The following is a 26,051-nucleotide window of genomic DNA, read 5'->3' as shown; positions in this document are numbered from 1 at the left end:
CCCCAGCTCCACTATATCAGCCTCTGTTAGGAAGAAAGCCGCTAACTATGGACTTTCGTCGCCGGGGTTTCGAGCCTAGGACACACCTGTATAGAGCCGTTTGCCCCGCCCCTTTCCGGAGGAGACGTCCCCTCCACCAATGAGCGGCGCCGTGGGCGGGCCGCGGGCGCGCACACTCTGGGCCCGCAGTTGAAGTGGCGAGAGCGCTCAGATACGCGACGCGTAGCAGGCGGGGACCGAACGGGTGCCTCAGTGTCCTTCCCCTCCCCTCGCCTGGCCTCGCCGTCCTCTCCCCGCAGCCGGACCGGAACTATGTGATCCCGGAAGTTCCGGGGCCTTTGCTGTGTGGGATAAACAGTAATGGCGGAGGCTGCAGCTCCCGGAACAACAGCCACAACATCAGGAGCAGGAGCGGCAGCGGCGACGGCGGCAGCAGCCTCCCCCACCCCGATCCCCACAGTCACCGCCCCGTCCCTGGGGGCGGGCGGAGGGGGCGGCGGCAGCGACGGCAGCGGCGGCGGCTGGACTAAACAGGTCACCTGCAGGTAGGACGTTGCACGGCGGAGCGCCGGGCGCGGGGAGGGGGCCGCGGGCCAAGCCTGCGGCGCGGGAGGGAGGAGGGCGGCCGGCCTGCGGCTAGAGGCGCGGGAGGGCGGGGACCGGCGTTGTCTCGATCTCTGCAGCCCTCGCGGCCCCCGCTGCCGCCGCGTTCCCCCAGTCACTGCGTCAACCCCCGCTGGGCCGCGGAGCCCTCAGCGCTGTCCGCGGAGGCCTGGCGGTGCGCGATTGCTGCGGAGCCCCGGGGCTGCACCGCCGCTTACACTTCCCTGAGCGCTGCCTGAGCTGGCTGCGAGCGCATCGGGGAGAGGTGGGCTGGCTCCTCCCCTGCCGCTGGAAGGATGCCCCCGCCGCTGCCTCCGGCTCCCGGGGCTCGGGAGGTGGTCACTTCAGGCCGGTCTCCCAGCGATCCTCTCCGGGCCTAGACACCCCGCCGAGGGCCCCAGCGAGCTTGCCTGGCTCCCGGCCCTCTCCTCTCTCCGTGCCATCCGTTTGTAACGTCTTTTCACGTCCCTCCGTCCCTCCGCCCCCCATCCTCCGCCCAACTGTGAGAAGAAGCTTTTGTATTTCTTCTTTGTATGTTTGTCGAGGTTGGCGGTGCTGAGCTTTGTCTTAGAAGCAGGCGTTCGGGGGCCGGGGTCGTCTTCTCCACCCGCGGTTTTTTTGAGCTGCAGATTATTACCCTCCCCCAGCGCTATGTTCCTCTTTTGAAATTTACGCATCTTCCGAAGGGAGTGAAAGGGCTTTTCGCTCCCGGAAGAGAGAGAGGTTTGGTTTTGGTTTGATATATGCGAGACGAAAATATTAGAAAAATTAAGGGATGGCGGTTGTATGGATGTGTATGGTTGTAAAAAACTACCTAGCTCTACGCAGAAGAGGGCATTTAATTGTACGTTTTTTATTTTCCGGTTTTTAAATAGTGATCAGTAGCGACTGTAAGCTTTTCTTTTTCTATCAGTTGAATAAATCAACTGAAATGCCGGTTTTCACCTGGGTGGTATAATTTATATGCAAGTATGTAAAAATGATTCCTAATTAGAACTTGTAGTATTAAGGGTGAAATGTGAAACCTTCCCAGTCTTTGATGTGATACATTTATCCTGGCGACCTTCGAAGGTCTCTCAGCCTTTGATATGATACATTTAAGGTGTGAAGGATAAGCTTAATTATTTTACATAATGGGATGTAGAAAGCATAAACGCAATTTCAGGTCACTTGTCTTATTCATCGGTGGATTGTAAAAGTGGAATATTGCCAGGAATGATGATTTTAAAGTTTCTACTCATGGAGCAAATTATTTGAATATCTGTTTCCCTTGTACAATGCTACAGTTGATCTATATGTGCTAGTTACATCTTTTAAAAAATTGAAACCGGCCTGTCGGGGTGGCTAGGCCGGCGTGGTGGCTCACGCATGTAATCCCAGCATTTTGGGAGGCTGAGGCGGGCGGATCGCCTGAGGTAAGGAGTTCGAGACCAGCCTGGCCAAAATGGTGAAACCCTGTCTCTACTACGAATACAAAAATTAGGCCGGGCACAGTGGCTCACACCTGTAATCCCAGCACTTTGGGAGGCCAAGGCAGGTGGATCACGAGGTCAGGAGCTCAAGACCAGCCTGACCAAGATGGTGAAACCCCGTCTCTACTAAAAATACAAAAAACATTAGCCGGGCGTGGTGACAGGCGCTTGTAATCTCAGCTCATCCGGAGGCTGAGGCAGGGAGTTGCTTGAACCCAGGAGACAGAGGTTGCGGTGAGCCAATATCACACCACTTCACTCCAGCCTGGGCGAAAGTGAAACTCTGTCAGAAGAAAAAAAAAAGAAAAGAAAAAGAAAAGAAACAGCTTAGATTTACTAGTTTTGGGGGTTTTTTTGTATAGCTTTTGCTTGAGACAGTTTTTTATTGTTGTGCAGATTCCTTGATAGGTCTGGGGTTTTAGTGTTTGACATTGTTTTCGGTTGTTCTAGGTACCAACATGATCTCTTACTTAAAACTCTTTTCTCCTTTAGATAGAGGAATGTCAACTATCATCTTTTTTTTTTTTTTTTTTGAGACAGAGTTTCCCTCTTGTTTCCCAGGTTGGAGTGCAATGGTGTGATCTCTACTTACCACAACCCCCGCCTCCCAGGTTTAATTGATTCTCCTGCCTCAGTCTCTGGCATTACAGATGCCTTAGTAGCTGGGATTACAGGCGTGCACCACCATGCCCACCTGGCTAATTTTGTATTTTTAGTAGAGACGGGCTTTCTCCGTGTTGGTCAGGCTGGTCTTGAACTCCCGACCTCAGGTGATCTGGCCTCGGCCTCCCAAAGTGCTGGGATTAGAGGCGTGAGCCACCGCACCCGTTCTATGATCTTTATCGTTCACTTTAAGCTCTCTGAGAAGAGTAGGGCCCTATTTTATCTGCAGGGCTTTCTTTCCTCAGTTCCTCAGTTTCTTTCCTCACTTGCAGTATCATGAACAGGATACTCAGTTACTATACTCAGTAAATGCTTGAGTGATGTTGATAAAGTCATATACCTAGAATTACCCACTTTAACAGGAACTTTGTAAGATTCCTCTGCTTTCATTTAAAAAAAAAAAAAACTTGTAAATTACCAAAGACAAAGTACTTAACAGAACACATGTGTATCTTTCTTTCTTTTTTTTTTTTTGAGATGGAATGTCGCTCTGTCGCCCAGGCTGGAGTGCAGTGGCAAGATCTCAGCTCACTGCAACCTCTGCCTCCCGGGTTCAAGCGATTCTCCTGCCTCAGCCTCCTGAGTAGGTGGGATTACGCCCAGCCACATGTATATTTTTTCTGGAACTACTTTATTCAATCATTCAGTAAGTAAACATTGCACGCCAGCAATGGGAGACACAATATTAGGTGTTCAAGAGAGTGCAGATGTATGTACTGTATTATAAATAAACATTTTCAATATGTTTGCTAGGTAAACATCACCTAAAGAATCAGGTAGAGGTGTGTTTTAGTGTTTGTGCTCATTTTTCCCTATAGCACATCACTCCTGTATCTAGGAATTTGACTAAAGCTATTTTCTTCACTTAGAAGTTTTGATTAGAATGTTTTTAATTGCTCGGAATCACCTGTATTTTCCTACTGGTTACATTTTTTCTAATGTTTCTCCTGGGGTTTTCATTGTGTTTTATACCTTTCCTCAGAAACTGTGTTATGCTGCCACCACCAGGCTGTTTTTCATATCTTTTATTAGAGGAATACTAAGAAACAAATGCTCATTGCATCTGCTACCTTGAGCTACCTTGAGTGTGTGAGGTTAGAACAGTTAATACTTAAAGAGAAGTTGTAATTTGAATTTAGACCCCTCTTTATTAGAGTGCTTCTATAATGGTAGATAAGTGTTCTGGTAGTTGAAATAATACACAAAAAACAAGCGTTTAATTTTTAATTTTTCAAAAAACTCTTTTCTTGATTTTTATTTGTATTTATTTTTATTTTTTGAGATAGGGTCTTACTCTGTCCCCTAGGCTGGAATGCAGTGGCAGTGTCTTGGCTCATTGCAGCCCCCACCTCCCAGGCTCAAGCAATCCTCCTGCTTGAACCTCCCCAGTAGCTGGAATTACAGGCACTTGCCACCACCCCAGGCTAATTTTTTTTTGCATTTTTGATAGAGACAGGGTTTCACCCTGTTGCCTAGGCTGGTCTTGAACTCCTAAGCTCAAGTGTGTCACCCGCCTCGGCCTCCTAAAGTGCTGGGATTACAGGTGTGAGCCACCATGCTTGGCCTTGAAAGTTGTGTTTTGTTTGTTTTCTGAGACGAGTCTATGTCGCCCAAGCTGGAGTGCAGTGGCACGATCTCGGCTCACTACAACCTCTGCCTCCTGGGTTCAAGCAATTCTGGTGCCTCAGCCTTCGAGGAGCTGGGATTACAGGCATGTGCCATCATACTCGGCTAATTATTTGTACGTTTAGTAGAGATGGGGTTTCACCATGTTGCCCAGGCTGGTCTTGAACTCCTGACCTCAGGTGATCCACCCACCTTGGTCTCCCGAAGTCCTGGGATTACAGGCATGAGCCCCCGTACTTGGCCTCAAAAGTTTTTAAAAATGTGGTTAATGTAACTTAAAGATCAGCTGGGCGTGGTGGCTCACGCCTATAATTCTAGCACTTTGGGAGGCCAAGGCAGGTGGATCACTTGAGGTCAGGAGTTCGAGACCAGCCTGGCCAACATGACGAAACCCGTTCTCTACTAAAAATACAAAAATTAGCTGGGCGTGGTGGCGGGCACCTGTAATCCCAGCCACTCTGAAGGCTGAGGTGGGAGAATCGCTTGATCCCAAGAGGCAGAGGTTGCAGTGAGCCAAGATTGCACCACTGCACTCCAGCCTGGGTGACAGAGTGAGACTTAGTCTCAAAAAAAAAAAAGAAAGAAGGAAATCCTTCAGAAATTCTTTATCTGAGTGCTGTGACGTCCATAGTGAAATTTATTACTTGGAAACTACATAGTGGTTGTGAGAGGAAATAAGTAATAAATATTAAATGGTATTAAAAAGGTTATGCAACTGGGAAAGAAAAATTAATTTGCTATCGCTACCATGATTCACCATCACATCTAGCTGTCTTCTACAGCCTTTTATTTATTTATTTATTTTTGAGACGGAGTCTCAGTGGCGTGATCCTGGTTCACTGCAACCTCTGGGCCCCCCACCCACTGCGAGTTCAAGCAATTCTGCCTCAGCCTCCCAAGTAGCTGGGACTACAGGTGTGTGCCACCATGCCTGGCTAATTGTTTGTTTTTTTGTATTTTTAGTAGAAACAGGGTTTCACCGTGTTAGCCAGGATGGTCTTGATCTCCTGACCTCATGATCCACCTGCCTCAGCCTCCCAAAGTGCTGGGATTACAGGTGTGAGCCACTGCACCTGGCCTAATTTTTGTATTTTTAGTAGATAGGGGGTTTCACCATGTTGGCCATGCTGGTTTTGAACACCTGACCTCAGGTGATCCACCTGCCTCTGCCTCTCAAAGTTCTGGGATTGTAAGTGTGAGCCACCGGGCCCACCCTACAGTCTTTTATTCTTTCTTTCTTTCTTTTCTTTTTTTTTTTTTGAGACGGAGTTTCGCTGTTGTTGCCCAGGCTAGAGTGCAGTGATACAATCTTGGCTTGGTGCAATCGCCGTCTCCTGGGTTCCAGCGATTTTCCTCTCTCAGCCTCCAGAGTAGCTGGGATTACAGGCTTGTACCACCACACTCGGCTAATTTTGTATTTTTAGTAGGTACCGTTTTCACCATGTTGGTCAGGCTGGTCTCAAACTCCCAACCTCAGGTAATCCACCCGCCTTGGCCTCCCAAAGTGCTGAGATTACAGGCATGAGCCACCGAACCCGGCTTTCTACCTTTTTCTAACAAGTATATATTATGTGCACAGATAGTTGGAGATAAAAAGGGGAATAAACCAGTCCTTTACCCATCAGGAATTTTTATAATCTAGTTTGATAAACGGTATACTCACTCATTAAAAGTTAAATATCAAAGTAAGAAGTGTCACTGCAGATGAATTGATTAAATGCCTTATCTATTCTATAATTTATAGAAATTCCTAAAGAGGTTGTTAAGATGCCTAGAGATGGTCTGAGGGTGCTGTTTGGCTCTCTTGTACCCTTACAGGGTAACTTGGCAGTTTCTTGTTCTCTATGTTGGGGGCCACTATTAGGTTTCTAAGAGGCACAGCAGTAGGGGGATTCTAGTAAATTTTGTCTTTATTACTGCACAGTGTCTCATGGAGACAGAGTCTGCACAGTGGAAGGAACTTTAGAAATAATATATGGCCCAGGTTTTCACCGAAGGCAAACTCAACTTGGGGTGAATCTGGATGATTTTTTTTTTTTTTTTTTTTGGTGGTATAATTTAAAAACAAGACATATACTTAATATTCATTGGTTTTTGTTTGGAGGAGAAATTCTTTGACGTAGACTATATCTTTTTTTCTTTTTCTTTTTCTTTTTTTTTTTTTGAGATGGAGTCTCTCTGTTGTCCAGGCTGGAGTGCAGTGGCTCAGTGGCGCGATCTCGGCTCACTGCAATCCCTGCCTCAGCCTCCCGAGTAGTGGGGATTACAGGTGCCTGCCACCACGCCCGCCTAATTTTTTTTTTATTTTTTATTTTTTATTGATCATTCTTGGGTGTTTCAGAGGGGGATTTGGCAGGGTTACAGGACAATAATGGAGGGAAGGTCAGCAGATAAACAAGTGAACAAAGTTCTCTGGTTTTCCTAGGCAGAGGACCCTGCGGCCTTCCGCAGTGTTTGTGTCCCTGGGTACTTGAGATTAGGGAGTGGTGATGGCTCTTAACGAGCATGTTGCCTTCAAGCATCTGTTTAACAAAGCACATCTTGCACCGCCCTTAATCCATTCAACCCTGAGTGGATACAGCACATGTTTCAGAGAGCACAGGGTTGGGGGTAGGGTCACAGATCAACAGGATCCCAAGGCAGAAGAATTTAGAACAAAATGAAAAGTCTCCCATGTCTACCTCTTTCTACACAGACACGGCAACCATCCGATTTCTCAATCTTTTCCCCACCTTTCCCCCCTTTCCATTCCACAAAACCGCCATTGTCATCATGGCCCGTTCTCAATGAGCTTTTGGGTACACCTCCCAGACGGGGTGGTGGCCGGGCAGAGGGGCTCCTCACTTCCCAGTAGGGGCGGCCGGGCAGAGGCGCCCCTCACCTCCGGGATGGGGCGGCTGGCCAGGTGGGGGGCTGAACCCCCACCTCCCTCCCGGACGGGGCGGCTGGCCGGCGGGGGGCTGACCCCCCCCACCTCCCTCCCGGACGGGGCGGCTGGCCAGGCGGGGGGCTGACCCCCCACCTCCCTCCCAGACGGGGCGGCTGGCCGGGCTGAGGGGCTCCTCACTTCCCAGTAGGGGCGGCCGGGCAGAGGCGCCCCTCACCTCCCGGACGGGGCACGCCCGCCTAATTTTTTGTACTTTTAGTAGAGATGGGGTTTCACCATATTAGCCAGGATGGTCTTGATCTCCTGACCTCGTGATCCATCCGGCTTCGGCCTCCCAAAGTGCTGGGATTACAGGCGTGGGCCACCACGCCTGGCCCTTTTTTTTCTTTTTGTTATGTAAGTTACACTGTTTTCATAATCTAAGGCTTATTATTATTACATTTTTTTGAGACAGAGTCACAGTCGTGCTCCATCACCCAGGCTGGAATGTCAAAATAGTTCGTTGTAACAGTGCAAAAACAAGGGCCAGGCGCGGTGGCTCACGCTTGTAATCTCAGCACTTTGGGAGGCCGAGGTGGGCGGATCACAAGGTCAGGAGATCGAGACCATCCTGGCTAACACGGTGAAGCCACGTCTCTACTAAAAATACAAAAAATTAGCCGGGCATGGTGGCGGCGCCTGTAGTCCCAGCTACAATGCAAAAACACAATGCAAAAACGGACTAATACACTTGCTCTACTCCTGTTTTCTTATCACCTTCTTTTTATTTTTATTTTTGAAATGGCGTCTTGCTCTGTCTCCCAGGCTGGAGTGCAATGGCGCGATCTCGGCTCATTGAAACCTCAGCCTCCCAGGTGTAAGCAATTCTCCTGCCTCAGCCTCCTGAGTAGCTGGGATTAACACGTGTGCCACCACACCAGCCAATTTTTGTATTTTTAGTAGAGACGGGGTTTCACCATGTTGCCCAGGCTGGTCTCGAACCGCTGGTCTTAGACCCCTGACCTCAGGTGAGCCACTCACCTCAGCCTCCCAAAGGTACTGGGATTACAGGCATGAGCCACCATGCCTGGCCCTTGCTTTGTGTTTATTTCGTATGTTTGTGTATTTACTGGTTGAATATATTAGTCATGAATACTAATTAGTTTTAATATTTTCAAGGATTGGTTTTAATCTAGTTTTGTGGTCTTTTGTCTCACAGGTATTTTATGCATGGGGTTTGTAAGGAAGGAGACAACTGTCGCTACTCGCATGACCTCTCTGACAGTCCATATAGTGTAGTGTGCAAGTATTTTCAGCGAGGGTACTGTATTTATGGAGACCGCTGCAGGTAAGAATTTGTTTATAAATTTGTTCAGGGGTGGGTTGGAGGAAAAATGTAAAAGACACACTTCTGATAGCTTTATATGTCACTGATTAAAAATAATGCTTTGAAAATGACTCTTGGCTGGGCAGTGGCTCATGCCTATAATCCCAGCACTTTGGGATGCTGAGGTAGGAGGATTGCTTGAGCTTGGAAGTTTGAGACCAGCCTGGGTAACCTAGTGAGACCTCATGTCTACAAAATATAGAAAAATTAGCTGGGCATGGTGATGTGCGTCTGTAATCCCAGCTACTTCGGAGGCTGAAGCAGGAGAATTGCATGAACCCGGGAGGTGGACGTTGCACTGAGCCAAGAGCCCGCCACTGCACTCCAGCCTGGGCAACAGAGCGAGACTCCACCTTAAAAAAAAATTGGGTAGGGCTTTTCTATCCTCCTAGTTCAGAAATGACTAGGTGTATTATCTGTGGATGTTAAACAAGTAACCCTCAAATTTATTTTTTATTTATTTTTTTGAGACAGGGTCTTACTGTGTTGCCCAGGCTGGAGTGCAGTGGTGTGGTCACTTCTCACTGCAGCCTCAACTTACCAGGCTGAAATGATCCTCTCACCTCAGCCTCCCAAGTAGCTGGGACCACAGGGATGCACCACCTCATTTATTTAGTTTTTTGTAGAGATGGGGGTCTTAATATGTTGCGTAGGCTGGTCTCAGATTCCTGGGCTCAAGCAGTCTTCCTGCCTTGGCCTCTGAAAAGTATTGGGATTACAAGCATGAGCCCCAGAAACTGGCCCATCCCCAAATTTAGTAGGTTAAAACAGTGAACATTTATTATCTCAGTTTCTGGGGATCCGGATTCTGTGAATGCCTTAGCTGGATGGTTCTATCTCAGAGACTCTTATGAGATGGCAGTCAAAATTTTAGCAAGTCATCTGAAGACTTGATGGGGACTCCAGGATATTTTTTTGCGTGTGTGAGACCGAGTCTCATCCCTCTGTTGCCCAGGCTGGAGTGCAGTGGCAAGATCTCGGCTCACTGCAACCTCTGCCTCCCAGATTCAAGCAATTCTCCTGCCTCAGTTTCCCAAGTAGATGGGATTACATCTGCGTGCCACTATGCCCGGCTAATTTTTTATATTTTTGGCAGAGACAGGGTTTCATCATGTTGGCCAGGCTAGTCTCGAACTCCTGACCTCAAGTGATCTGCCCACCTCGGCCTCCCAGAGTGCTGGGATTACAGGTGTGAGACACAGTGCCCAGCCAGGATTGTTTTTTGTTTGTTTGGGTTTTTTTGTTTGTTTTGTTTAAGATGGAGTCTTGCTCTTGTCGCCCAGGCTGGAGTGCAGTGGTGCGATTTCGGCTCACTGCAACCTCCGCCTCCTGGGTTCAAGCGATTCTCCTGCCTCATCTTCCGGAGTAGCTGGGATTACAGGCGCCCGCCACCACACCTAGCTAATTTTTGTATTTTTAGTAGAGGCGGAGTTTCACCATGTTGGCCAGGCTGGTCTCGAACTCCTGACCTCAGGTGATCCACTTGGTTCGGCTTCCCAAAGTGCTGAGATTACAGCCGTGAGCCAGGTGCCTGGCCCAGTATTGTTTTTAAGAGGTCTTACTCTCATGACTGTTGGCAGGAGACTTTGGTTTCTCACCACGTGGCCTTTTTTTTTTTCGAGACGGAGTTTTGCTCGTCACCCAGGCTGGAGTGCAATGGCATGATCTCAGCTCACTGCAACATCTGCCTCCCACGTTCAAGAGATTCTCCTGCCTTGGCCTCCAGAGTAGCTAGGATTACAAGCATGCACCACCACACCTGGCTAATTTTTTTTTTTTTTTTTTTTGAGACAGAGCCTAGCTCTGTCGCCAGGCTGGAGGTCAGTGGCGCAGCCTCAGCTCACTGCAACCTCCACCTCCCAGGTTCAAGCGATTCTCCTGCCTCAGCCTCCCGAGTAGCTGGGATTACAGGCATGCACCGCCACGCCCAGCTAATTTTTGTATTTTTAGTAGAGATGGGGTTTCACCTTGTTGAAAGGATGGTCTTGATCTCCTGACCAGCACACACCAGCCCCCCAAAGTGCTGGGATTGTAGGCATGAGCCACTGCGCCCGGCCCACACCCCACTAACTTTTGTATTTTTAGTAGAGACGGGGTTTCACTATGTTGGCCAGGCTGGTCTCAAACTCCTGAGCTCAGGCAGTCCACCTGCCTTTGCCTCCCAAAGCGCTGGGATTACAGGCGTGAGCCACCCCGCCTGGCCCACATGGGCCTTTTCATAGGGATACTTTAGTGTCGTTGCAGCTTGGCAGCTAGCTTTCCCCAGAGCAAACAATTTAACAGAGGAGACAAGGAAAAGCCACAATGCCTTTTATGACCTAGTGTCAGAAGTCATATACTGTTATTTCCACTGATTCTGGACTAAGTTACTAAGTCCAGCCCACATGTAAAGGGAGAGGATTGGGCTCTACCTTTTGAAGGAAGGCATGTCAAAGAGTTTTGGATGTACTTTAAACCACTACCCTCGGTAAGACTTTTGATAGTGTCATAGTCAATTTTTTTTTTGTTTTTTGAGACGGAGTCTCGCTGTCACCCAGGCTGGAGTGCAGTGGTGGGATCTCAGCTCACTGCAAGCTCCGCCTCCCGGGTTCACGCCATTCTCCTGCCTCAGCCTCCTGAGTAGCTGGGACTACAGGCACCCGCCACCACGCCTGGCTAATTTTTTGTATTTTTAGTATAGACGGGGTTTCACTGTGTTAGCCAGGATGGTCTTGATCTCCTGACCTCGTGAGCCGCCAGCCTCAGCCTCCCAAAGTGCTGAGATGACAGGCGTGAGCCACTGTGTCATAGTCATAGTCAATTTTAATGTCATTATCAGAAAATGTAGTGTGAGCCACTGGGTTCAAATAGAGTTCAGAACCTGACATTATTGATGGTGTGGGATATTAATGTTAAGTCATCCCACATCTGTTTATTAAGAGTCCAGTAAGGATGAGGGGAAAGAGAAGATCTTTTTCAAATGACTGTGTAGAAGTTCAGAAGTTGATCTCATAGAAACTTTGTTTAGTTGTTACTCATTTTGCCCTCTGCTAATTTGTCATTGCATTATTGCTGAAAAAGGGGGAAAATGACACAATGACATTATTCTCAAACTCTCCACCAGGCATGTCTTTTTTTTTTTTTTTTTGTGAGACAGAGTCTGAGTCTGTCGCCAGGTTGGAGTGCTGTGGCATGATCTCAACTCACTGCAACCTCCGACTCCCTGGTTCGAGCAATTCTCCTGCCTCAACCTCCGGAGTAGCTGGGATTACAGGCATGTGCCACCACGCCCAGCTAATTTTTGCATTTTTAGTAGAGTTAGGGTTTCACCATGTTGGCCAGTCTGGTCTCAAACTCCTGACCTCAGGTGATCCACCTGCCTCGGCCTCCCAAAGTGCTGGGATTACAGGCGTGAGCCACCGCACCTGGCCTCTCCACCAGGCATGTCTTTTGCAGTCCCAATATAAAAGGCAGAGTCATGAGAACTTCACGCTACAATGATGAATGGACGAATCTTTGTAGTGGTATAGTCTCTGCAGGTATTGAGGCTAATTGTAAGGGAGCTGTGTTCCTTGAACTGGGTTCTAGTCTTTTGAGAGTTACTGCCAACTGTGATTGGGGCAGGAGGAGTTGAATATTGATGAGAGTGAAGAATCCAACCTCCCAAGCAGAGGGATGAGAATAGACTGTGAGATAGAATCAGAAAGCTATAGATAATTAGCAGTTGGTCCTTATTTCAGAAGAAGTGCTCATCTGAATGGACTGTGTAGATGGAGTGAATGAAAAAAATGAAGGTTAAATTGAAGAAATCTGTGCTAAGCCTCTGCATTTTTTTTTGAGACAGAATTTCGCTCTTGTTGCCCAGGCTGGAGTGCAATGGCATGATCTCGGCTCACCGCAACCTCCACCTCCCGGGTTCAAGTGATTCTCCTGCCTCAGCCTCCCAAGTAGCTGGGATTACAGGCATGTGCCACCATGCCCAGCTAATTTTGTATTTTTAGTAGAGGCGGGGTTTCTCCATGTTGGTCAGGCTGGTCTTGAACTCCTGGCCTCAGGTGATCCGCCCGCCTCAGCCTCCCAGAGTGCTGGGATTACAGGCGTGAGCCACAGCCCGCTGCCTGGGCTCTGCGTATTAACCATCTTATTTTTCAGGCAACTTTGCCCGCCCCAAATGGTTTGAGACCAGAGGAAATTAGGTAGGTTCCCTATTTTGGTGAGCCTCTGACGTTGAGGCAGATGCAAATGGCTCAAAGTTGAAAGGGACTGGGCACAGTGGCTCACACCTGTCATCCCCGCGCTTTTGGGAGGCTGAGGTGGGCGGATCACTTGAGGTCAGGATTTCAAGACCAGCCTGGCCAACATGGTTAAACCTCGTCTCTACTGAAAATACAAAAATTAGCTGGGCATGGTGGCACGTGTCAGTAATCCCAGCTACTTGGGAGGCTGAGGTGGGAGAATCACTTGAACCTGGGAAGGTGGAGTTTGCAGTGAACCTTGATTGTGCCACTGTACTCCAGCCTGGGCAAAGAGTGAGACTTCGTCTTAAAAGAAAGTGGGGGAGGGGGCGGCTGGGCATGGTGGCTCATGCCTGTAATCCCAGCACTTTGGGAGGCTGAGACAGGAGGATCACCTGAGGTCGGGAGTTTGATATCAGCCTGACCTGTGGAAAACCCCGTCTCTACCAAAAATACAAAATTACCCAAGCATGGTGGCGCATGCCTGTAATCCTAGCTACTCTGGAAGCTGAGGCAGGAGAATCACTTGAACCCAGGAGGTGGATGTTGTGGTGAGCCAAGATCTTACCATTGCAGTCCAGCCTGGGCAACAAGAGCGAAACTCTGTCTCAAAAAAAAAAAAAGAAAAAGTTGAAAGGAACCTTAATTGGTTTTTTGTTTGTTTCTTTCTTTGTTTTGAGATCTGGTCTTGCCCTCTTGCCCAGGTTAGAGTGCAGTGGTGTGAACACGACTCACTGCAACCACCACCTCCAGCTAAGTTTTTTTATTCTGTTTGTAGAGACGGGGTCTCCCTATCTCACCGAGGTTGGTCTCAAACTCCCAGCCTCAACTGATGCTCCCACCTTTGCCTCCCAAGATGCTGGGATCATAGGTGTGAGTCTACTGGGCCTGGCCTCTTAATTTTCCTTTTAATTAAGGATGTAGCTGCCTCTTTTCTAGAACTCTTTAGAGGATGAGCCAGAATTGAGCTGGGTTTAGATCTCTTAGCATAAAGTGAAAGGAAGTAGAGAAACTATAGTAGTCTACTTGAAAGTTTGGTGATAATTGTTGAGTACAGGCTGATATAGGTGATTATTAAAAGGTTGATTGTGGACTAGCTAAAGAAAGAATCTTAAAGAGAGGCTTGCTCTATGACTGCTTGTTTTCCTGTTAGAATGATATCTAGGAACTTCAACCTACTTCTTATCTTTTTTTGTTTTTTTTGAGACGGAGTCTCGCTCTGTCACCAGGCTGGAGTGCAGTGGCGTGATCTCAGCTCAATGCAATGTCCGCCTCCTGGTTTCAAGCGATTCTGGTGCCTCAGCCTCCTGAGTAGCTGGGACTACAGGCGTGCACCACCATGCCCAGCTAATTTTTTTGTGTTTTAGTAAAGACGGGGTTTCACCATGTTGGCCAGGATGGTCTCGATCTTCTGACCTCCTGATCCGCCCACCTCGGCCTCCCAAAGGGCTGGGATTAGAGGCGTGAGCCACCACACCCAGCCACCTACCTCTTACTCTTAGTGTTGGGATCTCTTTATGTAACTTGCTCAAAGCCCAGGGATTTCCCTCTTCACAGAGGGAGTAGATCATTGATAATGAAGGATAGCATCATAGCCCCAACAGTTGAGAGGATTTTCTGCATCAGTGTTTCGTAATGGTGGTGCTTTTGTTTAGTGAGGCCAGTTCTTTATTGCTCGGGACTGTTTTGCATATTGCAGATATCTAGTATTTTCCCAGAATGCCATTAGAACTCCCAGTCTTTGTTTCTGGACACCCTCTGGGGAAAGGGGCAATATTGGCTTGGTTGAATTCTTTCTTTTTTTTTAGACGGAGTCGTGCTCTGTCGCCCAGACTAGAGTGCAGTGGCTCAATGTCACAACCTCCACCTCCCACCTCAGCCTCCCGAGTAGGTGGGATTGCAGGCATGTGCCACCATGCCTGGCTAAATTTTGTTATTTTTAGTAGAGACAGGGTTTCACCATGTCAGCCAGGCTGGTCTTGAACTCCTGCCCTCAAGTAATCCACCTGCCTCGGCCTCCCAAAGTGCTGGGGATTACAGGTGTGAACTACCGTGCCTGGCCTGGTTTGGTTGACTTCTTGTTTGGAGTTTTGACTTTTGGACCAACTGAAGAATCCAATACTTTAAAATACTAAAGGCCACAGAAGCAATGGGGTGGGAGTTGTAAACCAACCAGGGAAAGGGTTATCTTCTCTTACAGAGACAGAAAAATTGATTAAACTTCCTTAGACATTTGTACTAGGCTGGGCGGGGAAGATCGCTTGAGCCCAGGAGACCAACTTAGGCAACATGGCAAAACTACGTACCTACAAAATAAAAATTAGCTGGGTGTGGTGGTGTGTACCTGTAGTCCCAGCTACTGGGGAGACTGAGGTGGGAGGATCACCTGAGCCCAGGGAGGTTAAGGGTGCCGTGAATTGTGATTGTGCCACTGCTCTCCAGTCTGGGAGACAGAGTGAGACCCTGTCTCAAAGAAAACAAAAAATATAAAGCTTGTAAAAATAACTAATTTTTTTTTTTTTTTGGAAATTATCTTTTAAACCAGGGAGTTTTGTTTTGTTTGTTTGTTTTTTTGAGTCCAAGTTTCACTCTTGTTGCCCAGGATGGAGTGCAATGGCACGATCTTGACTCACTGCAACCTCCGCCTCCCAGGTTCAAGCGATTCTTCTGCCTCAGCCTCCCGAGTAGCTGAGATTACAGGCATGCACCACCATGCCCAGCTAATTCTTTTGCATTTTTAGTAGACACGGGGTTTCTCCATGTTGATCAGGCTGGTCTGGAACTCCTGACCTCAGGTGATCGCCCACCTTGGCCTCCCAAAGTGCTGGGATTACAGGTGTGAGCCACCGTGCCTGGCTTGTTTTGTTTTTTAAGGGACAGGATAGTCTTGCTCTGTCATCCAGGCTGGAGTGCAGTGGTGTGATCATGACTCACTGTAGCCTCAAATTCCTGGGCTCAAGTAATCCTCCCACCTCAGCCTCCCAACTAGCTGGAATTATAGGCTGGAGCCATGAAGCTTGGCTCCAAGGGAGTTACTTAATCTGAAAAGTAAGGCTTTGGGCCTGGGCGCGGTGGCTCACGCCTATAATCCCAGCACTTTGGGAGGCTGAGGCCAGTGAATTGCTTGAGGTTAGGAGTTCAAAGACTAGCCTGGCCAACATGGTGAAACCCCGTCTCTACTAAAAATACAAAAATTAGCTGGGCTTGGTGGTGCTGCATCTGCAATCCCAGCTACTTGGGAGGCTGAGGCAGGAGAATCACTTGAAGCCAGTGAGCTGAGATTGCACCACTGCACTCTAGGCAGGTGACAGAGTGAGACTGTCTCAAAAAACAAAACAAAAGTAAAATGAAAAGTGAGGCTTTGGGCTGGATTTCTTCTTTTTTTTTTTTTTTTTTGAGATGGAGTCTTGCTCTGTCGCCCAGGCTGGAGTGCAGTGGTGCGATCTCAGCTCTCTCACTGGAAGCTCCGCCTCCCAGGTTCATGCCATTCTCCTCCCTCAGCCTCCCGAGTAGCTGGGACTAGAGGCGCCCGCCACCACGTCCGGCTAATTTTTTGTATTTTTAGTAGAGACGGGGTTTCACCGTGTTAGCCAGGATGGTCTCGATCTCCTGACCTTGTGATCCGCCCACCTTGGCCTCCCAAAGTGCTGGGATTACAGGCGTGAGCCACCACGTCCAGCCTGGGCTGGATTTCTAAGGATACTTGCTGCTCTAACATTTCAGAATACTGCCATCCAGTAGAACTTCGTGCAGTACTGGAAATGTTCTTCATGTTGCTATCTAACGGTAGCTTCTAGCTCCATGTAGCTTTTGAACACTTGCAGGTATAGCTAGAGGAAGGACTGAAGAACTGAGTTTAAAATTGTATGTAAATCTGAAGAGTTAGATGTGGGCAGTGGTTGGCTGTACTGTATAGAGCAGCTTTAGAGTCCCATTAGACCTAGAACCCCATCACTTAGTAGGACAGTGAGGTCATCTCTAAAATGATAGAATACTTCCCCACAGTTCATGAGTGAAAGTGAAAGAGCATATTCATGATAGTTTCTTCCCCTTATCCTTCAGCTTATAGGATTCCACTCTATAGAACAATGCATTGGGTTTTTGTGGATGATAGCAGGATACTCAGCTTACTTTTGCTGCAAGGCGAGGTAGTTTACCTAAGGCTTAAGAGGAGGAATATGAATGTCTTTGGAGATGGTGGTTTCACCATGTTGGCCAGGCTGGTCTCGAACTCCTGACCTCAAGTGATCCACCTGCCTTGGCCTCCCAGAGTGCTGGGATTACAGGCATGAGCCACCGCGCATAGTCTTTATTGGTTCTGAGTTGGAGTCTAGCTCTGTCACCCAGAGTGGAGTGCAGTAGTGCGTTCTTGGCTCACCGCAACATCCGCCTCCTGGGTTCAAGTGATTCTTGTGCCTCAGCCTCCCAAGTAGGTGGGATTACAGACGCACACCACCACACCCGGCTAATTTTTTGTATTTTTTAGTAGAGACGGGGTTTCACTGTGTTAGCCAGGATGGTCTCGATCTCCTGACCTCGTGATCCACCCACCTCAGCCTCCCAAAATGCTGGGATTACAGGCGTGAGCCACTGCGCCCTGCCTAATTTTTTTATTTTTAATAGAGACGGAGTTTTGCCATGTTGCCCAGGCTTGTCTCTAACCCCTGAGCTCAGGCAATCCACCCACCTCAGCCTCCCAGAGTGCTAGAATATGAATGTTTGAGGTAATAATAACAATGATTAAAGACCAGCTCAGTAAAATGTTTGCCATAAGCTGGAGTAGAGCCTTTAGTTAGATTTTACTTTATTTTTGGGTATAAACATAGGCACCTATAACACAGATGACCCAAAGTTAGTAATGTTTCATTATAAGAACCACTTGATAACAAACTATAAATTATGTAGCACAGTTAAATTTACTACATACATAATTAATACATAGCATCTAAATAAAACTCGGTGTGCTGAGCACGGTGGCTCATGCCTATCACTTTGGGAGGCTAAGGCAGGAGGCTTGTTTGAGCCCAGGAGTTGGAGACCAGCCTGGACAACATAGGGAAACCTTGTCTCTACAAAAAAATAAAAAAAGTTAGACCAGCATTGTGGCACACACCTGTCGTCCCAGCTACTCAGGAGGCTAAGGCAGAGGGATTGCTTGAGCCCAGGAGGTCGAGGCTGCAGTGAGCTGAGGTCACACTACTGCACTCCAGCCTAGGAGATAGAGTGAGTCTCTGAAAATCAGTCAATTTCTTAGTGTAAAATGCTAAAAGAATTGTGATAATTGTCTTTTCTTTTCTTTTGAGATGGAGTTTTGCTCTTGTTGCCCAGGCTGGAGTGCAGTGGCACCATCTAGGCTCACTGCAACCTCCGCCTCCCAGGTTCAAGTGATTCTCCTGCCTCTGCCTCCCAAGTAGCTGGGATTACAAGCATGCGCCACCATACCTGGCTAATTTTGTATTTTTAGTAGAGACGGGGTTTCTCCGTGGTGGTCAGGCTGGTCTCGAACTCCCAACCTCAGGTGATCCACCCGCCTCAGCCTCCCAAAGTGCTGGGATTACAGGCCTGAGCCACCACGTCCAGCAGGAACTGTGAGAATTTTCTCAGGCAGAAAGATGCTTGCTATGCTTTGCTTTTTCTTTTTTTATTTTTTGAAACAGAGTCTCACTCTGTTGCCCAGGCTGGAATGCAGTGGCCTGATCTTGGCTCACTGCACCCTCCACCTTCCATGTTTAAACAATTGTCATGCCTCAGCCTCTCCTGAGTAGCTGGTATTACAGGTGTGCGCCACCATGCCCGGATAATTTTTTATTTTTAGTAGAGACCAGGTTTCGCCAGGCTGGTCTTACACTCCTGGCCTTAAGTGATCTGGCCTCCTTGGACTTCCAAAGTGTTGGGATGACAGGTGTGAGCCACCGCACCAGGCCAGAAAGATGGTTCTTGAAGGAAATAGATGTTTTTTCCCCACGTGTTTGGAGATGGTGGTGGTTTAATGTTTACAGATGAAAAGGAGAGAATGCATAGGGGGAAAATTTGGAAGGGGAAATAGTGAATGGATGGATTTTCTTAGAAAAAGAATGTACATATTGTGTATTGTATAAATATTGTCTCTACCTTTTAATAGTGACAGCATTTTATTTGATGTGTTGGTAAAATGTTCCACATGTCTGCTTGTTGACTTTGTGTCAGCCTTGCTTTGAAATCAGTCAGTTTTGCCTGCAGGGTTTCTGGCAGAGTTACCATGGGAACTATAGACTGTCAACTATCTGAAACTCCTAATTAGAGTGGAATTTGAAGTAATAAGTGGTATATAGCCAGGGGTATGGGCCTACAGGCCAAATCTGGCCAAAGGCTGTTTTCATAAATCAAGTTTGATCGGAACAGTTACACATTCCTTTAAATAGTGCCTACACCTGCTTTTGCACTGCAGTTTCAGAGTTGAATACTTGTAGTTGTGATGTTGATTGTATGACCTACAAAACCTAAAATATTTCTGTATTTGATGCTTTAAAGTTTGGTGACCCCCAGTCTGTTGCCTTCCTACTCAAAAGTATGGTCTCTGGACCAGCAGTCTCGGCATCACACATGGTATAACTAAATATGCAGAATCATAGGCTTCTCTCTGCACTCACAAATACAGGCACATTGATGCTCAAAGAGAATCCAAGGAATGTATTAGGAATATATGGCCGGACGTGGTGGCTCACACCTGTAACCCCAGCACTTTGGGAGGCTGAGGTGGGTGGATCATCTGAGGTCAGGAGTTCGAGATCAGCCTGGCCAAATGGCATCTCCACTAAAGATACAAAACTTAGCCAGCCTTGGTGGCTGGCGCCTGTAATCTCAGCTACTTGGGAGGCTGAGGCAGGAGAATCACATGAACCCAGGAGGCAGAGTTTGCAGTGAGCTGAGATCACGCCACTGCACTCCAGCCTGGATGACAGAGCAAGACTCCATCTCAAAAAAAAAAAAAGAAAAGGAAAAGGTATATATGAAGTTAGGCAGTGAGTGCTTACTTTTTTTTTTTTTTTTTTTTTGAGATGGAGTCTCACTCTGTCGCCCAGGCTGGAGTACAGTGGCATGATCTCGGCTCACCACAACCTCTGTCTCCTGGGTTCAAGTGATTCTCCTACCTCAGCCTCCCGAGTAGTTGGGATTACAGGTGCGCCACCATGCCCAGCTAATTTTTGCGTTTTTGGTAGTGACGGGTTTTCACCACATTGGCCAGGCTGGTCTCGAACTCCCAACCTCTCTGGTGATCCACCCACCTCAGCTTCCCAAACTGCTGGGATTACAGGCTTGAGCCACCACGACCGGCCGACTGCTTACTTTTGAATTTTTTCTTAGATATGAACATAGCAAGCCATTGAAACAGGAAGAAGCAACTGCTACAGAGCTAACTACAAAGTCATCCCTTGCTGCTTCCTCAAGTCTCTCATCGATAGTTGGACCACTTGTTGAAATGAATACAGGCGAAGCTGAGTCAAGAAATTCAAACTTTGCAACTGTAGGAGCAGGTTCAGAGGACTGGGTGAATGCTATTGAGTTTGTTCCTGGGCAACCCTACTGTGGCCGTAGTAAGTATTCTGAAGAAGAAAATAAGAGTTAGAGGGCTGGATAGCAGTTCATCCATTCGCTTAGTTTTGACAACTTTCCCCTTTCTGCTTCTATTCCTTTTTTAGTTTAATCTTAGTACAGTACTTTAATTTGGATTACCTAAGATTTACAGATAGAGTGAAGGAAATTTTGAATCCCAGTGAAATGAATTCAGAATGTTTTGAAAAACTGAATCCTTTCGAGTACTTTTTGAAATTAAATTTCAGTTACCCAAGACATAGATAAAGAAGCAATTTTTTTTTTTACAAGTCTAATCTTGGAAATAACAGCGGTAGAAAAAATTCCTTTCTTTCAAGTGAAGAAGTTAGTTCAGTAGACTGTTTTGGTATTTCATTGCAGTTTTATTTTCATTTTTTGCGGTTAGATTCTCAGTTCTCTTATAGTTCATGCCTTATCTATTTGGACCTTTACCACCCTCTTACACATTTTCAGCTGCGCCTTCCTGCACTGAAGCACCCCTGCAGGGCTCAGTGACCAAGGAAGAATCAGAGAAAGAGCAAACCGCCGTGGAGACAAAGAAGCAGCTGTGCCCCTATGCTGCAGTGGGAGAGTGCCGATACGGGGAGAACTGTGTGTATCTCCACGGAGATTCTTGTGACATGTGTGGGCTGCAGGTCCTGCATCCAATGGATGCTGCCCAGAGATCGCAGCATATCAAAGTAAGTCTTTAGGGAGATGTGTGTGTTATTAGATGTGAGAATCATTATTTGCCTTTTCACCACATTGTGGGTTTATTTCAGAGAAACATTTGATGAATTGAATGGTTATCAGTGAGTAGGGAAGTTTTCCTTTCTTGGGCTTCTTGGATGCTTTATCAAGAAGTCATATTTCCAGTGAACAAAATTAACTGGGCATGGAGGCATGTGTCTGTAGTCCCAGCTACTTGTTAGGCTGAGGCAAGAGGATCGCTCAAGCCCAGGAGGTTGAGGCAAAAGAAAAAAAGAAGTCCTACTTCCAGAAACTCAGACTATAGACTTCTAACATTTTTTCCCTCTTTTAAAAAATAATGTTTCTGAGATTCACATTGAATATGTTTAATCTTTTGAAAATGCACATTTCATTGGTTTTTAGTATATTTACAGAGATGTGCAACCATTACCATTTTACTAATTTTAGGATAATTTGATCATCCTACACCCATTAGCAGTCACTCTTTATTCCACCCTTCCTCCAGCTCCTGGCAATAACGAATCTGCTTTGTCTCTGGATTGGCCTATTGTGGACATTTCTTGTAAATGGAATCCTGTAATGTGGTCCTTTGTGACTGACTTCTTTCACTTAACAGTGTTTTCAAGGTTCTCTGTGTGGTTGCGTGTAGCCGTTCTTAGTTTTGATGGCTGAATTATTGTCTTTGTATGGCTAGACCACATTTGTTTTTCCATTCATGAGTTGATGGACACTTAGATCATTTCCAGTTTTTGGCTATTATGAATAAGGCTGCTAGGAACATTTGTATATAGGTTTTTCTGTGAAGATATGTTTTCAGTTACCTAGGAGTGGAATTGCTGGGTTACATAGGAACTCTGCTTTACGTTTTGATGAACTGCCATACTTTTCCACAGTGGCTGCAGGATTTTACATTTCCAGCAGCAGTGTATGGGAGCCAGGGTAGGTTCAGAAGACATTGTATTAGAAACTTTAACTTTATTGGAGCAAAGTTTGCTTCTAATCATTTCCATCTCTTTTAAATTTCCATCTTTTTAAATGTGGTTTTAGGGGGTGAGGCATGTTACAAGGTAGACATAATTTGATCCCTATCTTCAGCATACTTTTGTGAATTTAGGCAGGATAAATCTCTATACGTTATATCTATATATTGAGATAGTAGAACCTACCTCTGAATATATGTATATATGTTTTTTCTTTTAAAGGTTTAGGAAAAGACATGTTTAGTGGTGATGTGAGATTATGGATGACATTGCTCTTCTGCAGTGTTATTTTTTTTATTTTTTATTTTTTTTGAGACAGAGTCTTGCTTTGTCGCCCAGGCTGGAGTGTAGCAGTGCAGTCTCGGCTCACTGCAGCCTCCCGAATAGCTGGGACTACAGGCATGCACCACCACGCCTGCCTCAGTTGCGTATGTTTAGTAGAGATGGGGTTTCGCCATGTTGACCAGGCTGGTCTCCGAACTCCAGGCCTCATGTGATCCACCCAACCTTGGCCTTCCAAAGTGCTGGGAGTTTTCTGCATTTTTATGTTTCCTATAATCATGTTTTTTATAAGTTAAAATATGATGTCCACACAAAAATTGGTACATGAATGTTCTTGGCAGCATTATTTATAATAGCCCCAAAGTGGGCTAATCTAACCTAACCTAAGTGTGCATCAGTCTATCAAGCTGAGTAGTTGAAAAATCTCGATGAAGTTGTTTTTCTTTAAAGGCGTAAGAGAGTTTACGTGCCTGTCACCCTTATTTTCCGACAGGTTTTAACTAGGGTCTTAACCTCATGTAGAAACCAGAAATAACAAATAGTATGGAAAACCGTCTTTAATGTAGTTGAGCTCCAGGTTTGGGGTAGAGAAAATTGGGTAATTTTTCAGTTCCCGAAGTTGAGTCCTCATAGTTTGATTTTCTAGTATTGTTAAGTACCACCGCAAAAACAAACAAACAAACAAAAAAAACACCACACCTGTGTTTACTTGTCAGCAAAGCTAATTTTCGTGTCAGCTTGGGAACATTGTTTTTTCAGTTGACTGTTTGATTCTTTGACTGTGAATCATTAACTGTTGCTCAAGTTTTTCAGGGTTCAATGACTCGATTCCACTTGTTCTCTCTCCACCTTCTCTAGTCGTGCATTGAGGCCCATGAGAAGGACATGGAGCTCTCATTTGCCGTGCAGCGCAGCAAGGACATGGTGTGTGGGATCTGCATGGAGGTGGTCTATGAGAAAGCCAACCCCAGTGAGCGCCGCTTCGGGATCCTCTCCAACTGCAACCACACCTACTGTCTCAAGTGCATTCGCAAGTGGAGGAGTGCTAAGCAATTTGAGAGCAAGATCATAAAGTGAGACTCCTCCCCAGTCTTCATTTGTGCTTTCTCTTTTGGGGAAGAATTTAGTAACTTGTGCCAACTTTCAACCAGATGGACCGCATTTAAATGCATGCATTTTATCTTGAAACTGGGATATTCTAATGGGGATTTCTTCTTTGTATTTCAGCTAGCTTCTAGGTTAGTTGGTCTATCTACTTTTATTTGAATGAGGAAACCCTGTGTATCAGTTAGAATCTTCGTGCTTTTTCTGAGGAGATTGTGTTTAATGGATTATTAGCCAGTTTAGGCTCAGTGAACAAACTGATCTAGCTCTGAATGTATGTTTCCTGACGTTTTACATTTCCACTTTCCTATTCCATTCATTAAGCTAGCCAACAATCCACCATCCTTTAAAGATTGTTCTCATAACTGAACAAAAACCACATAATCTAAACAGAGCAAAGCTACAAGAAATAAATTTATTTAAACGAAAGAAAAAGGAGTCTGTGTGAAATGTCTTCTTTTGTTTTTGTTTTTTACCTAAGTTATATTTTTCAAAAAAAAAAGAACTGGCTAGCCCTTGAGTTGGATTTATAAAGGAGGTTGTCTTGCTTGAAAGAAATGGTCAGTTGTGTGACAGTATGTGGAACCCTTTCAGGAAATGCCCACGTGCCTTTCAGTTAAGTCTTTAAGTCTGGAGGCGACACACCAGGGTGTGTCCTTGAAGAGTGGGCCTGTAAAAGGGGAATTTGCATTGCAGCCTGTTCATTGTTTCCCAGGTCCTGCCCAGAATGCCGGATCACATCTAACTTTGTCATTCCAAGTGAGTACTGGGTGGAGGAGAAAGAAGAGAAGCAGAAACTCATTCTGAAATACAAGGAGGCAATGAGGTATGAGCACTGCAGCCTTTTCTCAAGCGAAGAGCCCAACAGAGCTTGGGTTCACTTTGAAAAGAATGGTGCTGCATTATACACTCCTACCTCCTTCCTACCCTTCTTTGACTTCCCAGAACAGTTTATTTTGTCACCCCGATAACATCCAGTATATATCTTGCTATAACACAGTCCTTGGGGTCCATGCCAAGGGACTGTGTTATAAAGAGGTCTCTACTGTTGACAAGTAAGGCCCCATGAGTGGGGTTCTACCTTATTCTGAATCCGTGTCATAGCTGTCCTATGTTCTCGTGTGTTGGCTTTCTAGAAGATTTTCTCTCTATGGCATCTGCTTGTACTAGAGCTATTAACCAGCATAGACTTGAACAGAGTTACCGGTTTCTAGTTAGTGTTTCTTGCATTGGCACACACATGTTTATAAGAACACATCTTGGGGAGGGCTGTAAGCTGACATACTGGTTCTATCCCTACCTGTTTAAAGAAACCCCGGATGATAGTCAAATACAGACCTGAAATCCACTGTGAATAAGGGTTGCGATATTTTCCTTTCCAGCAACAAGGCGTGCAGGTATTTTGATGAAGGACGTGGGAGCTGCCCATTTGGAGGGAACTGTTTTTACAAGCATGCGTACCCTGATGGCCGTAGAGAGGAGCCACAGAGACAGAAAGTGGGAACATCAAGCAGATACCGGGTAACTCTCACTGTTTTTTTAAAGGAGGGGAAATTCCAAGGTATCAGTTGAGTCCTGCACATATTGGGGTAGGGGAAGGAGAAGGTTAACGCTCAGGTCTGGGAGAGAAAGTGTAGAGTATTAAAGGAGGAAACAAACCTCAGAAAACTGGGAGGGATAGGAAAGGAAAAAAAAAAGTGTGTTAAAGCTCTAGCCTAAACAATTTCCATGAAGTAACCAGAGGGGAGGAAGTGGTAAATGGAAACCCTAACTAAGAAGTCTGGTTCGTCATGCCCTCTGGTGTGCTGGACGTTTTGCCTTATAAACAACAGGAATAGAAGATACTGCTCGACAGTGCCATCCCTATCATGGCCTTGTTTTTTACAGGCCCAACGAAGGAACCACTTCTGGGAACTCATTGAGGAAAGAGAGAACAGCAACCCCTTTGACAACGACGAAGAAGAGGTTGTCACCTTTGAGCTGGGCGAGATGTTGCTTATGCTTTTGGCTACAGGTGGGGACGACGAACTAACAGACTCTGAAGATGAGTGGGACTTGTTTCATGATGAGCTGGAAGATTTTTATGACTTGGATCTATAGCAACCTTGCGTGGCGTGTGAACTGGTCTGCTGACCTCAGACAGCAGCTGTCCCCTGTGGTGGTGTGGCAGTGCCTGTGTTCTCTCCTAGGCAGGCCTCTCAACTCCAGGTGCTGTCCTAAGAATTTTTACCCAGGGCCTGTCTTCTCAACCCCTCACCTTTCCCTGAGGAGTGTGTTGTTTTCCCTGTTGAAAAAAGTTACAAAAATAAATCTTAAAGTTAGTTTTTTGTAACACGAATTTAACTGTCAGACAGTTAGTGTAGGTGTGTTGCGTCATCTGTTTTCAACCAGATTGCATTTATGGACTTCTCACACACTCATTTTGAGGACCCCAGGTTCAAAAGTAAAAGCAGTGGCCCTGCTTTGGGGTCCAAGAATAGGAGTGATGGGTGAAGGGACCTAAGCTGGCCAATAGCCCTCTGCCCCAGACATGGGATGTGGATCCTTGAGGTTTGTGGTGAAATCTGCACA

At 46.4% G+C, this 26,051-nt stretch overlaps 1 protein-coding gene across 4 annotated transcripts; it reads left to right on the top strand.

The window, feature by feature from the left end:
• The first annotated feature begins 126 nt into the window (after positions 1-126).
• MKRN1 (makorin ring finger protein 1) lies at positions 127-25,818 on the top strand. Of its 4 annotated transcripts, none has more exons than XM_019031596.3 (8): positions 127-545; positions 8,450-8,578; positions 20,176-20,405; positions 20,878-21,104; positions 23,235-23,449; positions 24,196-24,306; positions 24,863-25,001; positions 25,368-25,818. In XM_019031596.3, the coding sequence occupies exons 1-8, from the start codon at positions 361-363 to the stop codon at positions 25,578-25,580; spliced, it is 1,449 nt and encodes a 482-aa protein (XP_018887141.2). In that variant the 5' UTR covers positions 127-360; the 3' UTR covers positions 25,581-25,818. The 4 variants fall into 4 exon arrangements, with proteins under 4 accessions (XP_018887141.2, XP_018887143.1, XP_018887142.1 ...); XM_019031598.4 differs by lacking the exon at positions 127-545 and adding an exon at positions 707-868; XM_019031597.3 differs by lacking the exon at positions 127-545 and adding an exon at positions 878-1,105.
• Positions 25,819-26,051: the final 233 nt, after the last annotated feature.

This window comes from Gorilla gorilla, chromosome 6, assembly GCF_029281585.2.
Source record: "Gorilla gorilla gorilla isolate KB3781 chromosome 6, NHGRI_mGorGor1-v2.1_pri, whole genome shotgun sequence".
NCBI lineage: Eukaryota > Metazoa > Chordata > Mammalia > Primates > Hominidae > Gorilla > Gorilla gorilla.
This window is presented reverse-complemented; position numbering and strand designations above follow the sequence as displayed.

What these genes read in the sequence shown, in the direction of transcription:
- MKRN1 (XM_019031596.3), top strand. Translation starts at nt 361, where the DNA reads ATGGCGGAGGCTGCAGCTCCCGGAACAACAGCCACAACATCAGGAGCA. An exon ending in TTTGAGAGCAAGATCATAAA is followed by an intron (nt 23,450 to 24,195) that starts GTGAGACTCCTC and finishes ATTGTTTCCCAG; the next exon opens with GTCCTGCCCAGAATGCCGGA. An exon ending in GAACATCAAGCAGATACCGG is followed by an intron (nt 25,002 to 25,367) that starts GTAACTCTCACT and finishes TGTTTTTTACAG; the next exon opens with GCCCAACGAAGGAACCACTT.